Raw genomic sequence first — 16,468 nt, 5'->3', positions numbered from 1 at the left:
AAGGAACCAGGTTGGGAAACACTGATCTAATGCAACAACATTTAGAGCCATTAAACATTAAATAAAGCCCAAAGTTCACTGTTCGTACATGTTCGTTAGTGTAAATGCATGGTCAAATATAAAGCTTTTTATAATACACTCCAATGCGTGCGCATGAACACAGATGCTTGACACATGCGTACTAGGAAATGTATAAATGTTATAAGTTATGAAATGTCTTTAATAGCTCATTTTACACCATTTCAGATATCTTTTAACTAACGTGCAATGATCTATTTTTCACCTCGTCTTAAAGGGATAGTTCACCCCAAAATGAAAATTTACTCACTATTCTATTGACTACAAGTAACCATTGACTGCTATAGTATTTTTATTTTTTTTATTTTATTTTTTTTACTTTGGAAGTCAATAGATACCATTTCTAAAGTTATTTAAACAGGTTGGAGAAAAGTGTATAAAATGATGACTGAAATTTCAGTTTTGAATGAACTTTTTGTTTAACATGTGTTTCCATTAATCTAAACAACAGTGATCAGACAAGACACATAACCGTTTCCCCCTGATGTTTAGATGCTCAGATGAATAATATTTTCTATAATCTATAATCCGATTTTTAAAATTTGGTTTGGTGTTAAAATCTAACCTCAGAATTTATTCAAGAGAGCATAACGATGCATTTTATAAATCTACGAATTGATTTCTCAGGCAATTTTTCACCACAGCACCAAAATCTCAAAGCATTTTAGACCCTGTTCACACCTGCATTCATATTTGTCCACTAGTGATAAAAGAGGACTGAAGGAAACTTAATACAAAGAGTACACAGGACCTATTGCTTTAGCCTTCTTCAGGAGTTTGTTGTTGTTTTTCTGTCTGTAAATCAATAATAGCCTGGATCATTGTTTAAAATGCTGGAAACTCATAACTATTGACTTCTACAGCATTGGTTTTGTCTACTTTGGAAGTCAAGGGCTACATTCTTCAAAGAGGGTTGAGAGAAGTGAAGGGTGAATAAAATGACAATTGTCAGTTTTGGGTGAACTATCCTTTAACCATCCATTTCCCGTTAACCAAACAACAATTGTAGCATTAAAATGTAAAGCTGTAAAGCTCAAAATCTATTCAAGAGAGAATAGCAATGCATCCTGAAAATTTAAGAATTGATTTCTGAAACCATTTCTCACCATAGCTCTATATAGGAAAGCTAAAAAACGAACAAGCTCAAAGCATTCTAGACCACATGTACACCTGTATCCATATTTTTTCACCAATGACTGAAGAGGATTGAAGAAAACCTTTGCCTTCTTCAGTAGTTTGTTGTTGTTCTCTTGCGTTTCTATCAGTAAATCGATGGCCTGGATTATTGTTGACATCTTGTAGACAAGAAAGCACATGTGCGAGCTGTGCATAAAATGTTCATGTGCAATTATGACTGCTGATGACAACATCTTTATTTAAAAACCCTACAGATAAATCCTGTTACAACTTGACCATTACCCTGACATGAACACGTTTAAGTATTTGGTTTGCTTCTCTTTTGACAGCAGCATTCAAGACAATTTGAGATCGCTTGATCAGTGTTACTGTTATTAATTTAATTTAACTAAGCTTAAATTAATTAATGACCAAGAAACAGTGCAGAGTCTTTCCTTTGCTTCTAAAAAAAAGCTTTATCTGATTATTTCCAAGTTAAATTAGATTTGACTCCCAGAGTTTGAGTGTGGAATTCTTGTCATATCATCATCCAATGATGTTTCTGATGTCTGTCTGCTTTTCTAATGTGTCACAGCCCTTAGGACCCACTTTGTTATTCAATGTCTGACTGTGACAAACTACCCAGACCGAAACCCCACCGGCTGACCCAAAGCAAAGACTGTCTCCTCTAGAGAGAGATTTACAATGTCACTGCCGCAGCTGGATACTTTATAGCACTCTGTAATGTCAATACCCTGACTCCTTTCTATTACTCAGCGAGCACCTTTACAGTATAACTACAGGTCTGCTCTTCATTCGTCAGTGCCTTAACTGGCTCATCTAGGTGTAACAGTCCAGCTAGTAAGAGCTGTTCATGGAAAACCTCTTCAGCAACAAGAGGCACAACCTTTAGCGATTATGTTTGATTGCCTGCCTTCAATGCCATAAACATTGGTGCCATATTGATGGCTAGAACGGGTAACTAAAGCCAGCTAGTAAGAATTGAGCAGTAAACAATTTCATCTGTGTTCTGGAGACTGAATTACGCTAAAATCTGAAGGTCTGATTGGGTTTAAGATGAATTAAAGGTGAAATATACAGTAGATGCATGGGTCAAGATGCACACTAGAGCCTTCGATCTGTGGCATCCTTGCTAGTGTGTCTGCTACACATTCCAGAAATGCCAATTTGAATGTCACTTGGAGCAACTTAAAGTAGTTCGATGTGCTTGATATTGTGATGCCTTTTAGAAAAATTCCAATTATGTTTTGGAATCAAAATGTACAGATTTGTTTAGTTGTTTTACACACAAAGTCACTTGGTATATTTGCACGTACCAAATGCTGTCGGTAGGAAGGACGACAATATGATTTAAAACTGGTGAAGCATGAAAGCCATTTACATTCATTCCGAACAAAAGTTCAAGTCAACCTAGTGTCCAAACCCCCACAAATCTAGCTGTTGCTTCTGCTATGATGATGCATCTAAAACAGAAACTGACATGCAAGTCAGAAGAGCTTTTGCAGCAGGTCATAAATATAGCATACACATTAGCATGACTAACTCCATGCAAGCTTCCATCAGGTCAACGTATGTGCTTTGCTTTCAGTGAGACTGAAATTTTACTGGAATCAGACTGTGTTAACATGAAGGCATTCCAGTCTGAGTGCATGTAAATATATTTTCCACCTGGAATCGATATGCATTTAAATGCGTTTCATTATGCCTGTGTTTCACTCTTCCATCTTATTTGGTCATGCTCTGCATCACCTCACAGAGTAACACATGAGTACCGCTGAATGAACACATTACATGGCTCACAAACAAGCAAGAAATCTAACGAGGGCCAAGGAAGTCAGTGGCAACTGATTTTGAATGTAGCCTGTTTAATTCCAACACGAGGTAGTTTGAATGACTTGCTTTGCAGCACTCACAATGCATCCCAAAATCACCTTAGATCAGTAGAAAAGTCCTTCTTAGCAGTTTAAAGGTGCTGTATGTGATTTTTAGACTCTTCTAAAGCATAACAAAAAAGAAAACGATGCTAAAGTAAGGTTATGTTCATTTAAAAAAGTGGGTTCTGTGTCGGAATGTCTGTCTCTGTGTAACTCCGCCCACTGCCAGTTTAGCCAATTATATTTTGAGACGCCAGATTGCGTTAGCGCAAAGTAGTGTTTTTCAATTCAGCCAGGAAGGCCGTCTTAATATATATGTGGCCGCAGCCAAAAATGTGACCTACAGAGAACAGCAGTCACCTCCGAAATGAGAGGTAGTTATAAAAATGCACATGTGGTGGTTTACTGATTTTAAAACAATACAAATATTACAAGTGTGAACATTAGATAAGCAGCTTACAGTGCAAGGGTTGATCATCAGGTATGCTTGCTCTTATTGGTGTTGTCAAACTGGCAACCTACTGTACATGTGCGTCAATCTAAGAAGGGGTCGGGTTGAAAAAAAACCCTATTCAATATTTTGAATTTGGATTGTAATACCAACAACATCCATATACTGCACCTTTAAACACAATGGACCAGATGAGAATTTTCAGTACACAATCATTCTGAATGAAGTAGTATTGAACTACCTCTGGATGAGGACAGAAATGCACAAGCTTGAATTTTTTAAAACCTTATTACCACCTGTATTAAAATTGTCCACCTATGAATGGGTTGAAATAAAATGCATCTTAATTTAAGCCCTAGTTGTTGGTCTAACATAACCGTGTATAACAGAGGACACTTTCTTAATTAATTTTGAAATACTTAAATCAATATTATACTTTTAAGAGAAATAAAAGTCTTATTTGTTGAGATACAAACCATCATAAAGGACATTCCCCAACTGAGATGAGTGGCAAACATTTCTAAATCCCCTTAAATTCTATATGTCATGTAGACCACACGGAGTGAGGGCGCAATCCACCGAAGTGTTTATTTTTCTGGAGCATTTTGTGTTTCTGTTATTTTCAATGGAAGTTCTGCGTTTTCAAAACGCCACCAGGATGGCGAGGTGTGTGTTTTGTACAAAGTGAGTTTTCGTTAAAGGTTTGAAGTTTAAACACTTGGAGAAGCCCCTGAAATGAGACATAGATTTAGAGTTACAAAAATGCACATGAAGTGGTTTTCTATCTGGCAAAAATTACAAATGTAGAGTTCACATGCAAAAACCTCTAAATGCTGTCTTAAATTTTCTCCTAAAATGAGCATTTTGTTCAGCCTATTATGTTTATGTTCAGTTATTTCACTTTGAAGTAGGGCTTTGCAATTAATAAAAATTCAGTTTTGATTTCAATTTTGGCTTCTAATGATTATGAAAAAACATTAATTGAGATAAAATGATTATTACTATTCTCTTGGGGTAAGGGGAAGAGCTAAGGGGTAGAATTGGAATTGGGCCTTAATCTAAGTGCTTTGATGGTTAAATACATGCACATTTGTCAAAACGTGGTGTTTAGTGACTTTAAATAGTTTTAAAAATATTTAAACCTGCTTTTATTCTAGCCAAAATAAAACAAATAAGCCTTTTTCCAGAAGAAAAAAAATATTATAGGAAATACTGTGAAAATTTACTTGCTCTATTAAACATAATTTGAAAAATATTTATAAATAATAATAATAATAATAATAATAATAATAATAATAAAATAAAAAAAATAATTTAAAATAGAAATTACACGAGGGCCAATAATTTTGACTTCAATTGTAAATTGTTTTGTAATATCATGATTACAATTATGACCAAAATAATCATTATTATGATTTTTCCCATAATCCAGCAGCCCTACTTTGAAGGCAATGAAATTTACTTATTTGTCACTATACAATTAAAATTACTGTATCTACACACAGGAATCTGAGAAAATTCTAATTTTAGAAGAAAATATCAAATGTCATTTCGAGGTTTTTGCATCTAAACTCTTCCAATGTCAACATTAGATGAGCAGCTTACAGAGCAAGGCTTGAGCATTTTTTTACTTCTGTTATCTTCAATGGAAATTCAGCATTTTTTAAAATGCCAGCAGCATAGCAAGATGTGCGTTTTGTACAGAATGTTTTGTACAAAAGAGTCTAAATACTTGGACAAATGCTCAAAAACTGAGCGTTTTTAGGAGAAAAAAAACCTTTGGTTGACATGTGTCCTGAAAACCCACTGCTCCACAATGCTGCACATACTGTAAAACTACATCAACAATCGTCAATCATCTCTTGCTTCGCATTCATTTCTTTTGGCTTCCAGTGTGAACAGACCAGTTACTTATCTCTGGAAACATCTGTGTAACAGAGAGTGGATTTTGTTAGCTTTGCTTTTGTCAGTGACACAAACTGACAGATGCACTGATGTGTTTGCCCCTGACAGTGACATGCCTTTAAACTCAAGCGAGTGCACATCTGCAGCTGTGCCAACGCTCGAATCCTCTTTCTATGTATTGAAAGGACATTCTTTAGCAGTATTTTAGCATTTTGTAGCCTCCAAATGAAGTAAATGTACAGATATTTGTTACTAATTGAAGGGCTAAACTACAGGAGTGTGCCAGAGATCTTGGACATTCCAATGGAGACGAATCTGTACTGCACTGCGACCGTGTTTGTTGTTGTTTCATTGCTTATTCTCTGATGTACTGTCTGCGATGAAAACAAAAAGGACTTTTAACAAGTCAAGTGTACCTGAATTTTATTCTGGCCTATGAAGAAGCAAACGAAAGAAAAAAAAAAAGTGCTTTTTAAATGTGTATGTTTTTGACGTGTTCATTTGTCACTAATAAACACGCACTGTATTGTTCTCTTGTATGTGCTGACAACAAAAACGTTTTAGCTTCAAAATGGAGTCTTGTTATTTAACATGAGTACATCTCTATGTATGGTGAATTATTTTGTTAATAAAAGCTGTTTATATAGCTTCTGTGCCTTTTTTAAATGAATGCTGAATATCATGATGGGCCTTGTTTGTTCAGAAGGAAAGTGTGTCTGTATGTGTGTGTTGTGAGAAAATCTCTACACAGCCTTTGTTCAAATAAACACACTTCTACAAAAGCCAAAGCCACAAAAATCCATGATTCCAGTCTAGCTGATGTTGTATTCATCAAGTCAATGCTTCCTGTTTTCTGCTTTATTTCAGCATTTGATAAATTCTCATCATGCTATTGTTAGGGAATAAGGCTGATACTGCAAAAACAAACTTTGGTTCCACAGCAGAAGAATCATTATATATAATGAAATATGTGTCTGACTCTGTATACTGTCTGAAAATGTATCTTTCAGTGTCATTTACTATTCAGGTTATGCATCGTACACAATGCAATATATGTTTCAATTCCTTATTTACGATTGAAAAAAAATCCTCTGCTGAATATGGTGGAAGTAATATGGATTTTATGGATCTTGGTTTTTCTGCTTCCCCTTTCATACACCTTTTTTGTCATATTAGATAGCAATAAAATCTCTTCCTTTAAAATTTCTCTAAATATAAATTTATTGTAAACATTTTAACAATTTCCCTTATAAAGAGTAAAATTGTGGTAACATTAAAAAATTATGAATTAATAAAAAAAATTTAAATTGATAATTAATTAATTGACATAAAATAATTTGTGATTTTAACTGATAAAATTAAATATTTAACTCATCAGTACTGCAACCAATCATCTAAATAATACATTATGAGCCCTATCATACACTCGACGCAATAAGGCACAAGGTGTAAATGCCGTGATTTGTTGCCATTTTCAGACCAGCGCAACTGCAATGTTCATGCTTTGTGCCACGTTGTCTAAACAGCAAATCCATTTGAGCCACTTTGTGAATTCATGGATTTTCTGGTCTAAAAAGAAGGTGTGTTAAGGCACATTGCTGGCGCATTGCTATTTTGAGGAACTGAAATAAACTGTGCCATTGACCAACTATAAGCTGGTCTAAAGTCAGATGTATGCATAAAAAAATAAAGAAAGAATTAAAATGTAAAAAAAAAAAAAAAAAAAAAAAATCTCCTTGGAATGGGGAGGTGATGGGGGAGGGCACTTTTTTCAGTTTGTTTATGACAATTTGCATTTGTATAAAGCTATTATTATTATTAGTAGCAGTAGTATTTATTATTGCAAATTTTCTTTATTTTAATGAAAATAAGTTAAGTTTTTTTTCAGGTTTTGGATATGTATGCATCACCATAAGGGGCATAAGAACAGGATGTATGTTTTGATATAACTCCATAAGTTATAAGTTGTTTGACCACACTTTGCTATTATTGTTTATTTACATGTTTTGATTTGTTGGAAATCAGAACTGAATTTAAAAACGTTTAGAAACAAATCTTTGCGCTTATACTAAATTAAATATGTTGGCTAATTGATGTCTTCAGTAGAGTGAGTTTTCACCGTTTCCTTTCTCCATGAAAGTAAAGGTGTAACGAATAAAAGTAAAGTAAAGAGAAAGTAAAGAGGCCGAATGGAGGAGGCACATTCTTTATCCTCGCGCTGCAGATGGTCTTTTTAACAGTTTTCTTGTTAGTGAAGCGTTCAGTTTTTCGCCATGTAAATAGCAAATGCGCCATGGTGTGACACAACTCAACGACTCTTAAAGCACAACCCTGTTAGACCATGTGCCAGGGCATATTTTTCCATCCTTAAAACAACAAATGTGGATTCACAATATACATTTTTTGTTTTTCACCATGCACTTTACACATTGTGCTTAGATCGTTAAAACAGAGCCCTATGACACTATCAGGGTCTTCCAATTAAGCTAGTAATAATAATAATAATAATAATTATTATTATTATTATTATTAAAATAATAATAATAATACAAGTAGAAGTATTTTGCTTTTGTAAAAGAAACAAAATGACTACACTAACAATCATATTTTAATGTGTTAAAATAATATGCTTTTATATGGTTGTCCTAAAAAATAAAAAAATGTTAATCATCTTTTTAGAATTGATGACAAAATCTACTTAAAGTTTAATGAATGTTTTTATTTTTTATTTTATGATAGACAAATCACACAGTATTTAAATACAGTATTTAAGCCTCACGGCCTCATTGTTTGTTGTTGAGTCTCGGCTGCCGATTCTTCAAACAAACGGAAACTCCAAAAATAAACTCAATTGAGCTCAATGAACAGATGTACATTCTCTGGCAGCAGATAAAATATTTAGTGAGCAGCACATACATAAACATTTATCATTTAGTATTACAGCTTTGCTTATCCATTTACTTTTACAGCAATCTTTTACATTCCACGACTGATTATCTCCTAGTAAAATTGATCGACAAATTTAATTAGTCATAACGGCATTTGACAAGTCCAGTCTAATCCATACCTGTATTCCAACATGCATGTTCACATAAGAGTCCCTCGACACTCCAGAATCAGTTATTTATGTGCTGGCCTCAGGTTGCCTTGAGAGAATGTGGGTCATCTGCTGATCTGAGACCTGCTCCTGCTGACACAAACCCATGGCCTGACTCAGGACGACTGCCAGAAGGTGTTTACACTAGAAGACAAAAATATGGAAAAGCCTTTTTAATAAAATGACACTTATTAATAAAGATTAACAAAAGCAATATGCAACTGAAGTATCACGTATCACCCTCCCCCTTTCTTTCTTTCTTTCTTTCTTTTTTTGTCTTGTTTTTTATGTTATGTTTTTTGTATGTTGTGTAAGTTATGTTTTGTTTTGTCTCTTGGTGTTATTATTATGTGATTGTGATTAATTGTGGGACCCCCTTGAAAATGATATGGTACATCTCAAGGGGTTTATTACAATGAATAAATATCAATATAAATTTTTGGTAATATTAAGAAGGAGTACAAATTCAAGATGAGATGCGTTTAACACGAATACTGTAACAGTACTAATAATAATAATGAGAAAAAAAAAAAAAAGAATCGGGCAGCACGGTGGCTCAGTTGTTAGCACTGTAGCCTCACAGCAAGAAGGTTGGTGGTTCGAGCCGGCTGGGCCAGTTGGCATTTCTGTGTGGAGTTTCCTCCGGGTGCTCCGGTTTCCCCCAGAGTCCAAAGACATGCGCTATAGGTGAATTGAGTGAAGTGTGTGTGTGTGTGTGTGTGTGTGTGTGTGTGTGTGTGTGTGTGTGTGTGTGTGTGTGTGTGTGTGTGTGCGAATGTGAGAGCGTATGGGCTGAAAGGGCATCCGCTATGTAAAACATATGCAGGAATAATTAGTGGTTCATTCCGCTGTGATAAAATCTGAAATAGAGACTAAGCTGAAAAAAAAAGAATTAATTAATTAATTTATAAATTATAACAACAATAAAATAATAATTTCACAAAAAGTCCATATGTTTTCAATTCATGGAGATGACACTCATGAAAAATGCATGAGCAGGATGAACAGTAATCATGGCTATACATCTATCACATTATGGAACAAATATACAAATGAGAAAAGGCTGACAATGAGAAGGCTGACAATGATAGAGCTGAAAGAGGAAGAAAAAGTGAACTCAAAAGGATGTATTAATGTAAAACCTTTGTAGTAAATGAGGATCATACAACAGCATGTGATGCTGTGTTATCCTGCATGAAACTCATATGATTTCTGGTGACACGATTCTTCTTTTATTAGCATTGCAGAAAATGATCTTTTAGGAACTCTACATATATTGAACATGATATTTTGACACGGTCCAGGACTCTACAGGGACATACCATCTCATTTCCCAATACTCCAGCCATAAAACATCACTCCACCACCTTCTTGCTAATGTCACATGTTGGCCATTCACCAAACTTTCAGAACTCCATGCGTCTGGACAATCAAGTTAAGCACGGCTTTCACTGGTGAATAAAATAGTCTAAAATGTAGTCTTTATGTACAGTACATCCAGAGAGTATCATAGCACTTTACTTTTTTCCACATTTTTATGTTACAGCCTTAATCCAAAATAAATTAAATTCATTTATTTTGTCACAATTCTACACACAATACCCCATAATGACAATGTGAAAAAAAGACTTTGAAATTGTTGCAAATTTATTAAAAAAAAAAAAAACTGAAAAATCACATGTAGAGAAGTATAAATGAAGCTCAGGTATATTCTGTTTCCACTGATCTTTCTTGAGATGTTTCAGCAGCTTAATTGGAGTTCACCTGAGGTAAATTCAGTTGATTGAACATGATTTGAAAAGGCATACACCTGTCTATATAAGGTCCCACGGTTGACAGTGCATGTCAAAGTACAAACCAAGCATGAAGACAAAGAAAGTGTCTGTAGACCTCCAAGGGATTTACAGGATTGTCTCAAGGCACAAGGCTGGGGTAGGTTACAGAAAACTTTCTGCTGCTCTGAAAGTTGCAGTGACACAGTGGCCTCGATGGTCACTCTGTCTGAGCTCCAGCTTTCTTTTATGGAGAGAGGAGAACCTTACTGAAGGACAACCATCCGTGCAGCAATATACTAATCAGGCCTCTATGGTAGATTTGCCAGACAGAAGCCACTTTCCACCTGGAATTTGCCAAAAGGCATCTGAAGCACCCTCAGACCATAAGAAACAAAATTCTCTGGTCTGATGAGACTCAAATTGAACTCTATGGAGTGAATACCAGGCGTTATGTTTGGAGAAAACCAGGCACCGCTCATCACCAGGCTAATACCACCCCTACAGTGAAGCATGGGGGTGGCAGCATCATGCTGTGAGGATGTTTTTCAGGAGCAGGAACTTGAAGGCTAGTCAGAAAAGAGGGAAAGTTGAATGCAGCAATGTACAGAGACATCCTGAACGAAAACCTGCTTCAGAGTGCTCTTGACCTCTAGACTGGGCCAACAGTTCATGTTCCAGCAGGACAATGGCCCAAAGCACATCGCCAAAATATCAATGGTCTGGCTTCACAACAACTCAGTAAATGTCCTTGAGTGGCCCAGCCAGAGCCCAGACCTAAATCCTATTGAACATATTGAACACATGTCTGGAGAGATCTAAAAAAGGCTGTACACTGTCGCTTCCCATCCAACCTGATAGAGCTGGAGAGGTACTGCAAAGAAAAATGGACAAAAATCCCAAAAGACAGGTGTGCCAAGATTCATATTCAAAAAGACTTGAGGTTTTAATTGCTGCAGCAAAGGCTGTGAATACTTCTGTACATGTGATATTTTAGATATATATTTTCAAAAACTCTTTTTTTCACATTGTCATTATGGGGTATTGTGTGTCGAATTTTGAGGAAATAAACTAATTTAACGCATTGTGACAAAAAATGTGGAAAAGTGAGGCGCTATACTTTCTGGATGCACTGTACATATACTGTACATACATACATGGTAGTGTAATTTTGTAGGGAAGATTTTATGGCCACACTTTGTGCCAATTAGTAAAAGCTGAAGACTACTTAAATGCCACGTCTACTCGTTTATCGAGCATCAGCAACCCAAAAGCACACGAGATGATGAGGATCTCAGGCCATGCTCTACCATTTCATCTTTTGATCATATGGCAGCTAAGAACCAGCAGGTTAATAACATCTGACCCATCCGCGGACTATAAATAAACGAGGAAACCTTTCCTCTCAGATCACATGGGTATAAATGCATTTCAATTCTGCTGCAGCTCGATAATTAAGTGAGGTCATGCTATCAGAGGAAAGCAGAGCATTTTTGGGGTTGTCTCTGGATTTTCTTTCTCAGACTGGAGGACTAATTTTAGTCGGATTCTCTCCCCTGGGCTCAAAAAGCAGGCTGATGCACATGCAACAGTGCAGCAACAGATAATGTAGCTCCTTCTGAAACATAGCCACACCATCAAAGGCCAGACAGTCAACGGAGACCAGAAAACAAATAAAACCTAAAGATAACTATTAGAATTAGTTTTAAAATCGTTTTAAACTTCAAGCCAACATGGTGGCTCAGTGGTTAGAATTGTCGCTGGTTTGAGCCTCGGCTGGGTTGGCATTTCTGTGTAGAGTTTGCATGTTCTTCCCGTGTTATCGTGGGTTTCCTCCAGGTGCTCCGGTTTCCCCCACAGTCCAAAGACATGCGCTATAAGTGAATTGGATCAACTAAATCGGCTGTAGTGTATGCGTGTGTGTGAATATGAGAGCGCACGGGTGTTTCCTAATACTGTGCTGCGGATGGAAGCACATCCACTTCGTAAAACATGCTAGAATAGTTGGCGGTTCATTACGCTGTGGCAACCCCTGATAAATAGGGGTCTAAGCCGACAAAAAACAAATGAATGAATGCATGTGAACATTGTTAGTGAATAAGTGGATAAAAAAGCAGCCAGTATGTTTTGAAACCAAATATGCAATCAATGAACCAACAATCGATAAATTGGTGATAATCTTTTAAAAAAAAAAACACACCTTATCGATGGCCGTTTAAGCATCATAGACATGCACAGTTTTAAGGCGCATATGACTTACAATACAGTGCAAAAAAGTACAGCAGATGCTAGAGAAAAAATTAAGCAAGCACGTCTGACTTTATTAAAAATTGCATATAGTACCAGCTTGGAAAAACAGAACAGGGAATTGGTTTACCATCTGGGGTGGTTGTGTTGTGTTTACTCACTGTCTATTGTGGATAGCAATATCAGACAATAACAACTAAATAGTATAAACCTTTAATGCATCATCATCCTCAGTAAACATTAGCCTTTTCTCCAAATTTTCTTTGATATGCACAGTATCCTATAGACATTTGTTTAGAAAATAACATATGCACATACAGTTGCAGTATGGCTGTGCGATTAATCAAAATCGAATCGCAATTTGAATTGTTGCGATTGGCTAAATCACAAGAGGCTGCGATATATAATATGTATTAGAAGTGTCTTGCTAAAAAGTCAACAAAGTATTGCCAGTGACACTTAATCTTGTAACAAGCAACAGCAAAGTACAATTTCAGAGTTGTTTGCAGCTGTTACACCATATAAAAAAAACATCACGAAGGCACCAGGAGATAACGAACACCATAACTCAGTACTGTTTGCTCTGAAGAAAAAATGTGTGTTTAATTTCTGAATATTTTGAAACAAACTTAAATAGAACTTTTCAGTTCCTTTTTTTAACTAACACTTATTGCATTTTAGCAGTAAGAAGATAAGATACAGAATATTGAGCTGAAGCTTGACTACAAAATTAAAATTAAAATAAAAAAATAATAATAATAAAAATAAAATTGTAACTAGATATTTTCCCTAAATCGCACAGCCCAAAGCTGAAGTCAAAATTATTAGCCCTCCAGTGATTTTTTTTTCTTCTTCTTCTTTTTTAATATTTCCCAAATGATGTTTAACAGAGCAAGGACATTTTCACAGTATTTCCGATAAGATTTTTTCTTCTGCAGAAAGTCTTACTTGTTTTTTTTTTAGCTAGAATAAAAGTGGTTAAAATTTTTCAAAGAAACATTTTAAGGTCAATATTTTTTTGCTCTTTTAAGCAATATATTGATCTTGATTGTCTACAGACTAAACCACTGTTATACAATGACTTACCTAATTACCCTAACTTTCCTAATTAACCTAGGCAAGTGCCTTTAAATGTCACTTTAAGCTGAATAAATCCTGTAAAATATTATCGACTGTCATCATGGCAAAGATTTAAAAAAAAAATCAGTTATTGGAAATGAGTTATTAAGTTTAGAAATGTGTTAAACAAATCTTCTTTCGTTAAACAGAAATTAGAGAAAAATATCCAGTGAGGCCAATAATTCTGACTTCAACTGTATATGTACATTTGAGATGGCGATAGTGACATGCTTTATATTAGTCATTACTTTTAATCATTAAACATGGTTCTATTAAATGATTAATCATTGATTCATTTTTACAGTCCCACTAGTATTTACAATTCGGTGAGGATGCGTGAGTTTTGAATGTCATTTGCACATCCTGTTATGCCGGTGATAATGTGCCACTGGAGCAGTCAAATCTTGAATGATTAAGGTTAATAGTTAATTTAAAAAGAACAAAACAGACAAAAAGACACACAAAGACTGACAGACAGACATATAATTTTATGAGCAATGCAGAAAAAGCTAAAAAATTATAAAAACAGGATGAGGGTCTAAGGTTCAATCTGTGCAGCTGTGTGTGTGTGTATGTGTGAACAGAAAGAGGAAGTGACCTCACCATGAGACTTTCGTTTCTCCTGAGCACAGTGAAAGAGAAGGCCGGGCACGGGCAGTAGTGACAGGACGTGAAGCACGTGTACAGACGACCCGATCCACCTAATACCTGACAGAGGGAGACACAAACAAACATGAAATGTGAGACCGCTGTTATGCTGACCATCTCATCACAGCTGCATCTCTTGAGGATTTCAGCTTCCAAAAATACATACTTTGAGTTTAAAGTGTCAAGCACAGCAGGCAGATAAACGGACAGATTGCAGTGTGGGTCTCAGTTCAACTCTTTAAACAACATTCTTTTGAGTTCTTCATTAAATATTACATTTCAGAACTGAATTACTTTCCAAATCTACAGACTGTGCTCTGTGGATATAAAAAAAGAATACATATTAAGCTTTATTATAAAATATCAAGAGCAGTAAAAGGAAAATTCTGACAATAATTACTCCCTTATGCCGAGTTCAGACCGCATACTTTTTAAAGTACAATAGTCGTGTCGCAGATGTTTTCACACTGCATGACTATCCAGGGTAGCGATCAGTCGCTGCTGTGTTTGCACTGCAAGATAGAACAGTGAAAGTAGGTTTCAAACTGCATAGGAAGAATCGCCGACAACTTTGTCTCGTTCTGCAAACTACTTCCCACAACCAAATCACTTGCAAAAAGTGACATGGAAATAATGTGGTCACAAAGTATATCTTTTGTTATTAACTACATAATGAGAAAGAAGCCTTTAGTGAGGTATAAAATCTACTTATTTTTTCTCAAAACTTAAACTTATTTAGAGTTTTGAAAGAAATGAGCAATTTCTCCTTAACAATTTTCTTTTTCGACTCTGTTGTGGTATTGCTCAAACATACATGGACACGGGTGCTCCTGCCAAATGATTTTTTCCCCCCTTTTCTTGGGTCTAAATAGACAAAAAAAAGCCCTTTTAAATTCTTCCTCAACCTCCCATTGCCCTGCAGATACCCAAACTAGTAGATGTTTTTCTCTCATTGGCTGTAGGTATTATTTTCAACAAGAACACATTTCAGTATGATTTTGAAACACTGACATCTCTATGTATTTAGCACACCAAATATCTCAAGTGTCAGCAGCTAATCAGCGATTCTCTAAGATTGTGTTTTTGATAGTTCACACTGTGTGATTGTTACTCACGTGAATGAGCCCTGATTTACCTGTTATTTCAGGCATTTCTCTGCGATTTTTCAAAACCTGTCGGCGAGTCAAAATCTGGGCTAAAATCATGCAGTCTGAACTAGACATTATGTTGTTCCAAACCTCTAAAACCTGTTTTTCTTCAGAACACAAATTAAAATATTTTAAACAAAGTTTTAGAGCTCCATCATCCTCTATACATAGCCAGGTTTCAGACTTGTTCAAAGTCCAGGGAAGTACCAATAACATCTCCACAAAGGACCATATACTTAGTGGTTCAACCTGAATGTTATCAAACAAATAGTTATACATTATTATATGTCACTACACTGAGCTGATGAATGTGCGCAATATACTGACACTGAGAAGACAAATCTTAAAAGGTGTTATTTCTGTTTTATGCTAACAAAAGTATTCTCGTAGCTTGATAATATTGAGATGTAACCACTGAAGGCTTATGGTCTGCTTCAAGGATTTTTTAAAAACATTTTTCTAGGGAAAAAAAGGCCTCAGGTTGAGAATGACATGAGGGTGGGTAATAAATGATTTTTTTTGGAGTAAATTGACACATTTAAAACTCATGGAGAAGGACTTTTAAAGGTTCCATAAAGTGCTTTGAAATGTCATTTTTTTATTCGATGTTTGACGTAATCTTAACTGAAACATGAGGAGAGAGTGGGACATAGTGTAGCTTGTTTTATAAAAAAGCAGCCAGTGTTTAGATTTATTATAGTTCTGCCAGTGACAGCAATTAAGCTCAATTGAAAAGCAAACAAGAAGCGTCATGAAGACCACCTTGAAGGGGGCGGGGCATGTCAGATACTAGAGAGCATATGATTGGTTATGATTTGATGAGAAACTGTAGTTTGAGGTGACATGCAAAACAGAAAAACGTTGCTCCATGTAGGCGGAAGTGACAAACTACAAGCTTTACACATGTTTATATCAGTTTTATATCTTCTAAACGTGTTTTGGAGCACAATAGCTAATACATATCTTAAAGGTCAATAAAACTCCTTTCAGTT

The 16,468-nt window shown here is 35.6% G+C and overlaps 1 protein-coding gene across 10 annotated transcripts in view; it reads right to left on the bottom strand.

The window, feature by feature from the left end:
* The window catches only part of zswim7 (zinc finger, SWIM-type containing 7), a 191,084-nt gene that overhangs the window by 136,190 nt on the left and 38,426 nt on the right, over positions 1-16,468 (bottom strand). For 6 of the 10 annotated variants that reach the window (XR_015489952.1, XR_015489957.1, XR_015489950.1 and 3 more), the window contains exons 5-6: positions 14,284-14,388; positions 8,513-8,686 (exon numbers count right to left, since the gene is read on the bottom strand). Coding sequence is in view for 2 of the 10 variants with exons in the window: in XM_087251294.1 (XP_087107420.1) it covers positions 8,570-8,686; positions 14,284-14,388 (222 nt within the window). In the remaining 8 variants the exon portion in view is untranslated. 10 annotated transcript variants of the gene reach the window in all.

The sequence above is a fragment of the Danio rerio genome, chromosome 5 (genome assembly GCF_052040795.2).
Source record: "Danio rerio strain M-AB ecotype USA chromosome 5, GRCz13ab, whole genome shotgun sequence".
Classification (NCBI taxonomy): domain Eukaryota; kingdom Metazoa; phylum Chordata; class Actinopteri; order Cypriniformes; family Danionidae; genus Danio; species Danio rerio.
The sequence above is the reverse complement of the archived record's forward strand: the minus strand, read 5'-3'. Positions and strand labels throughout refer to the sequence as shown.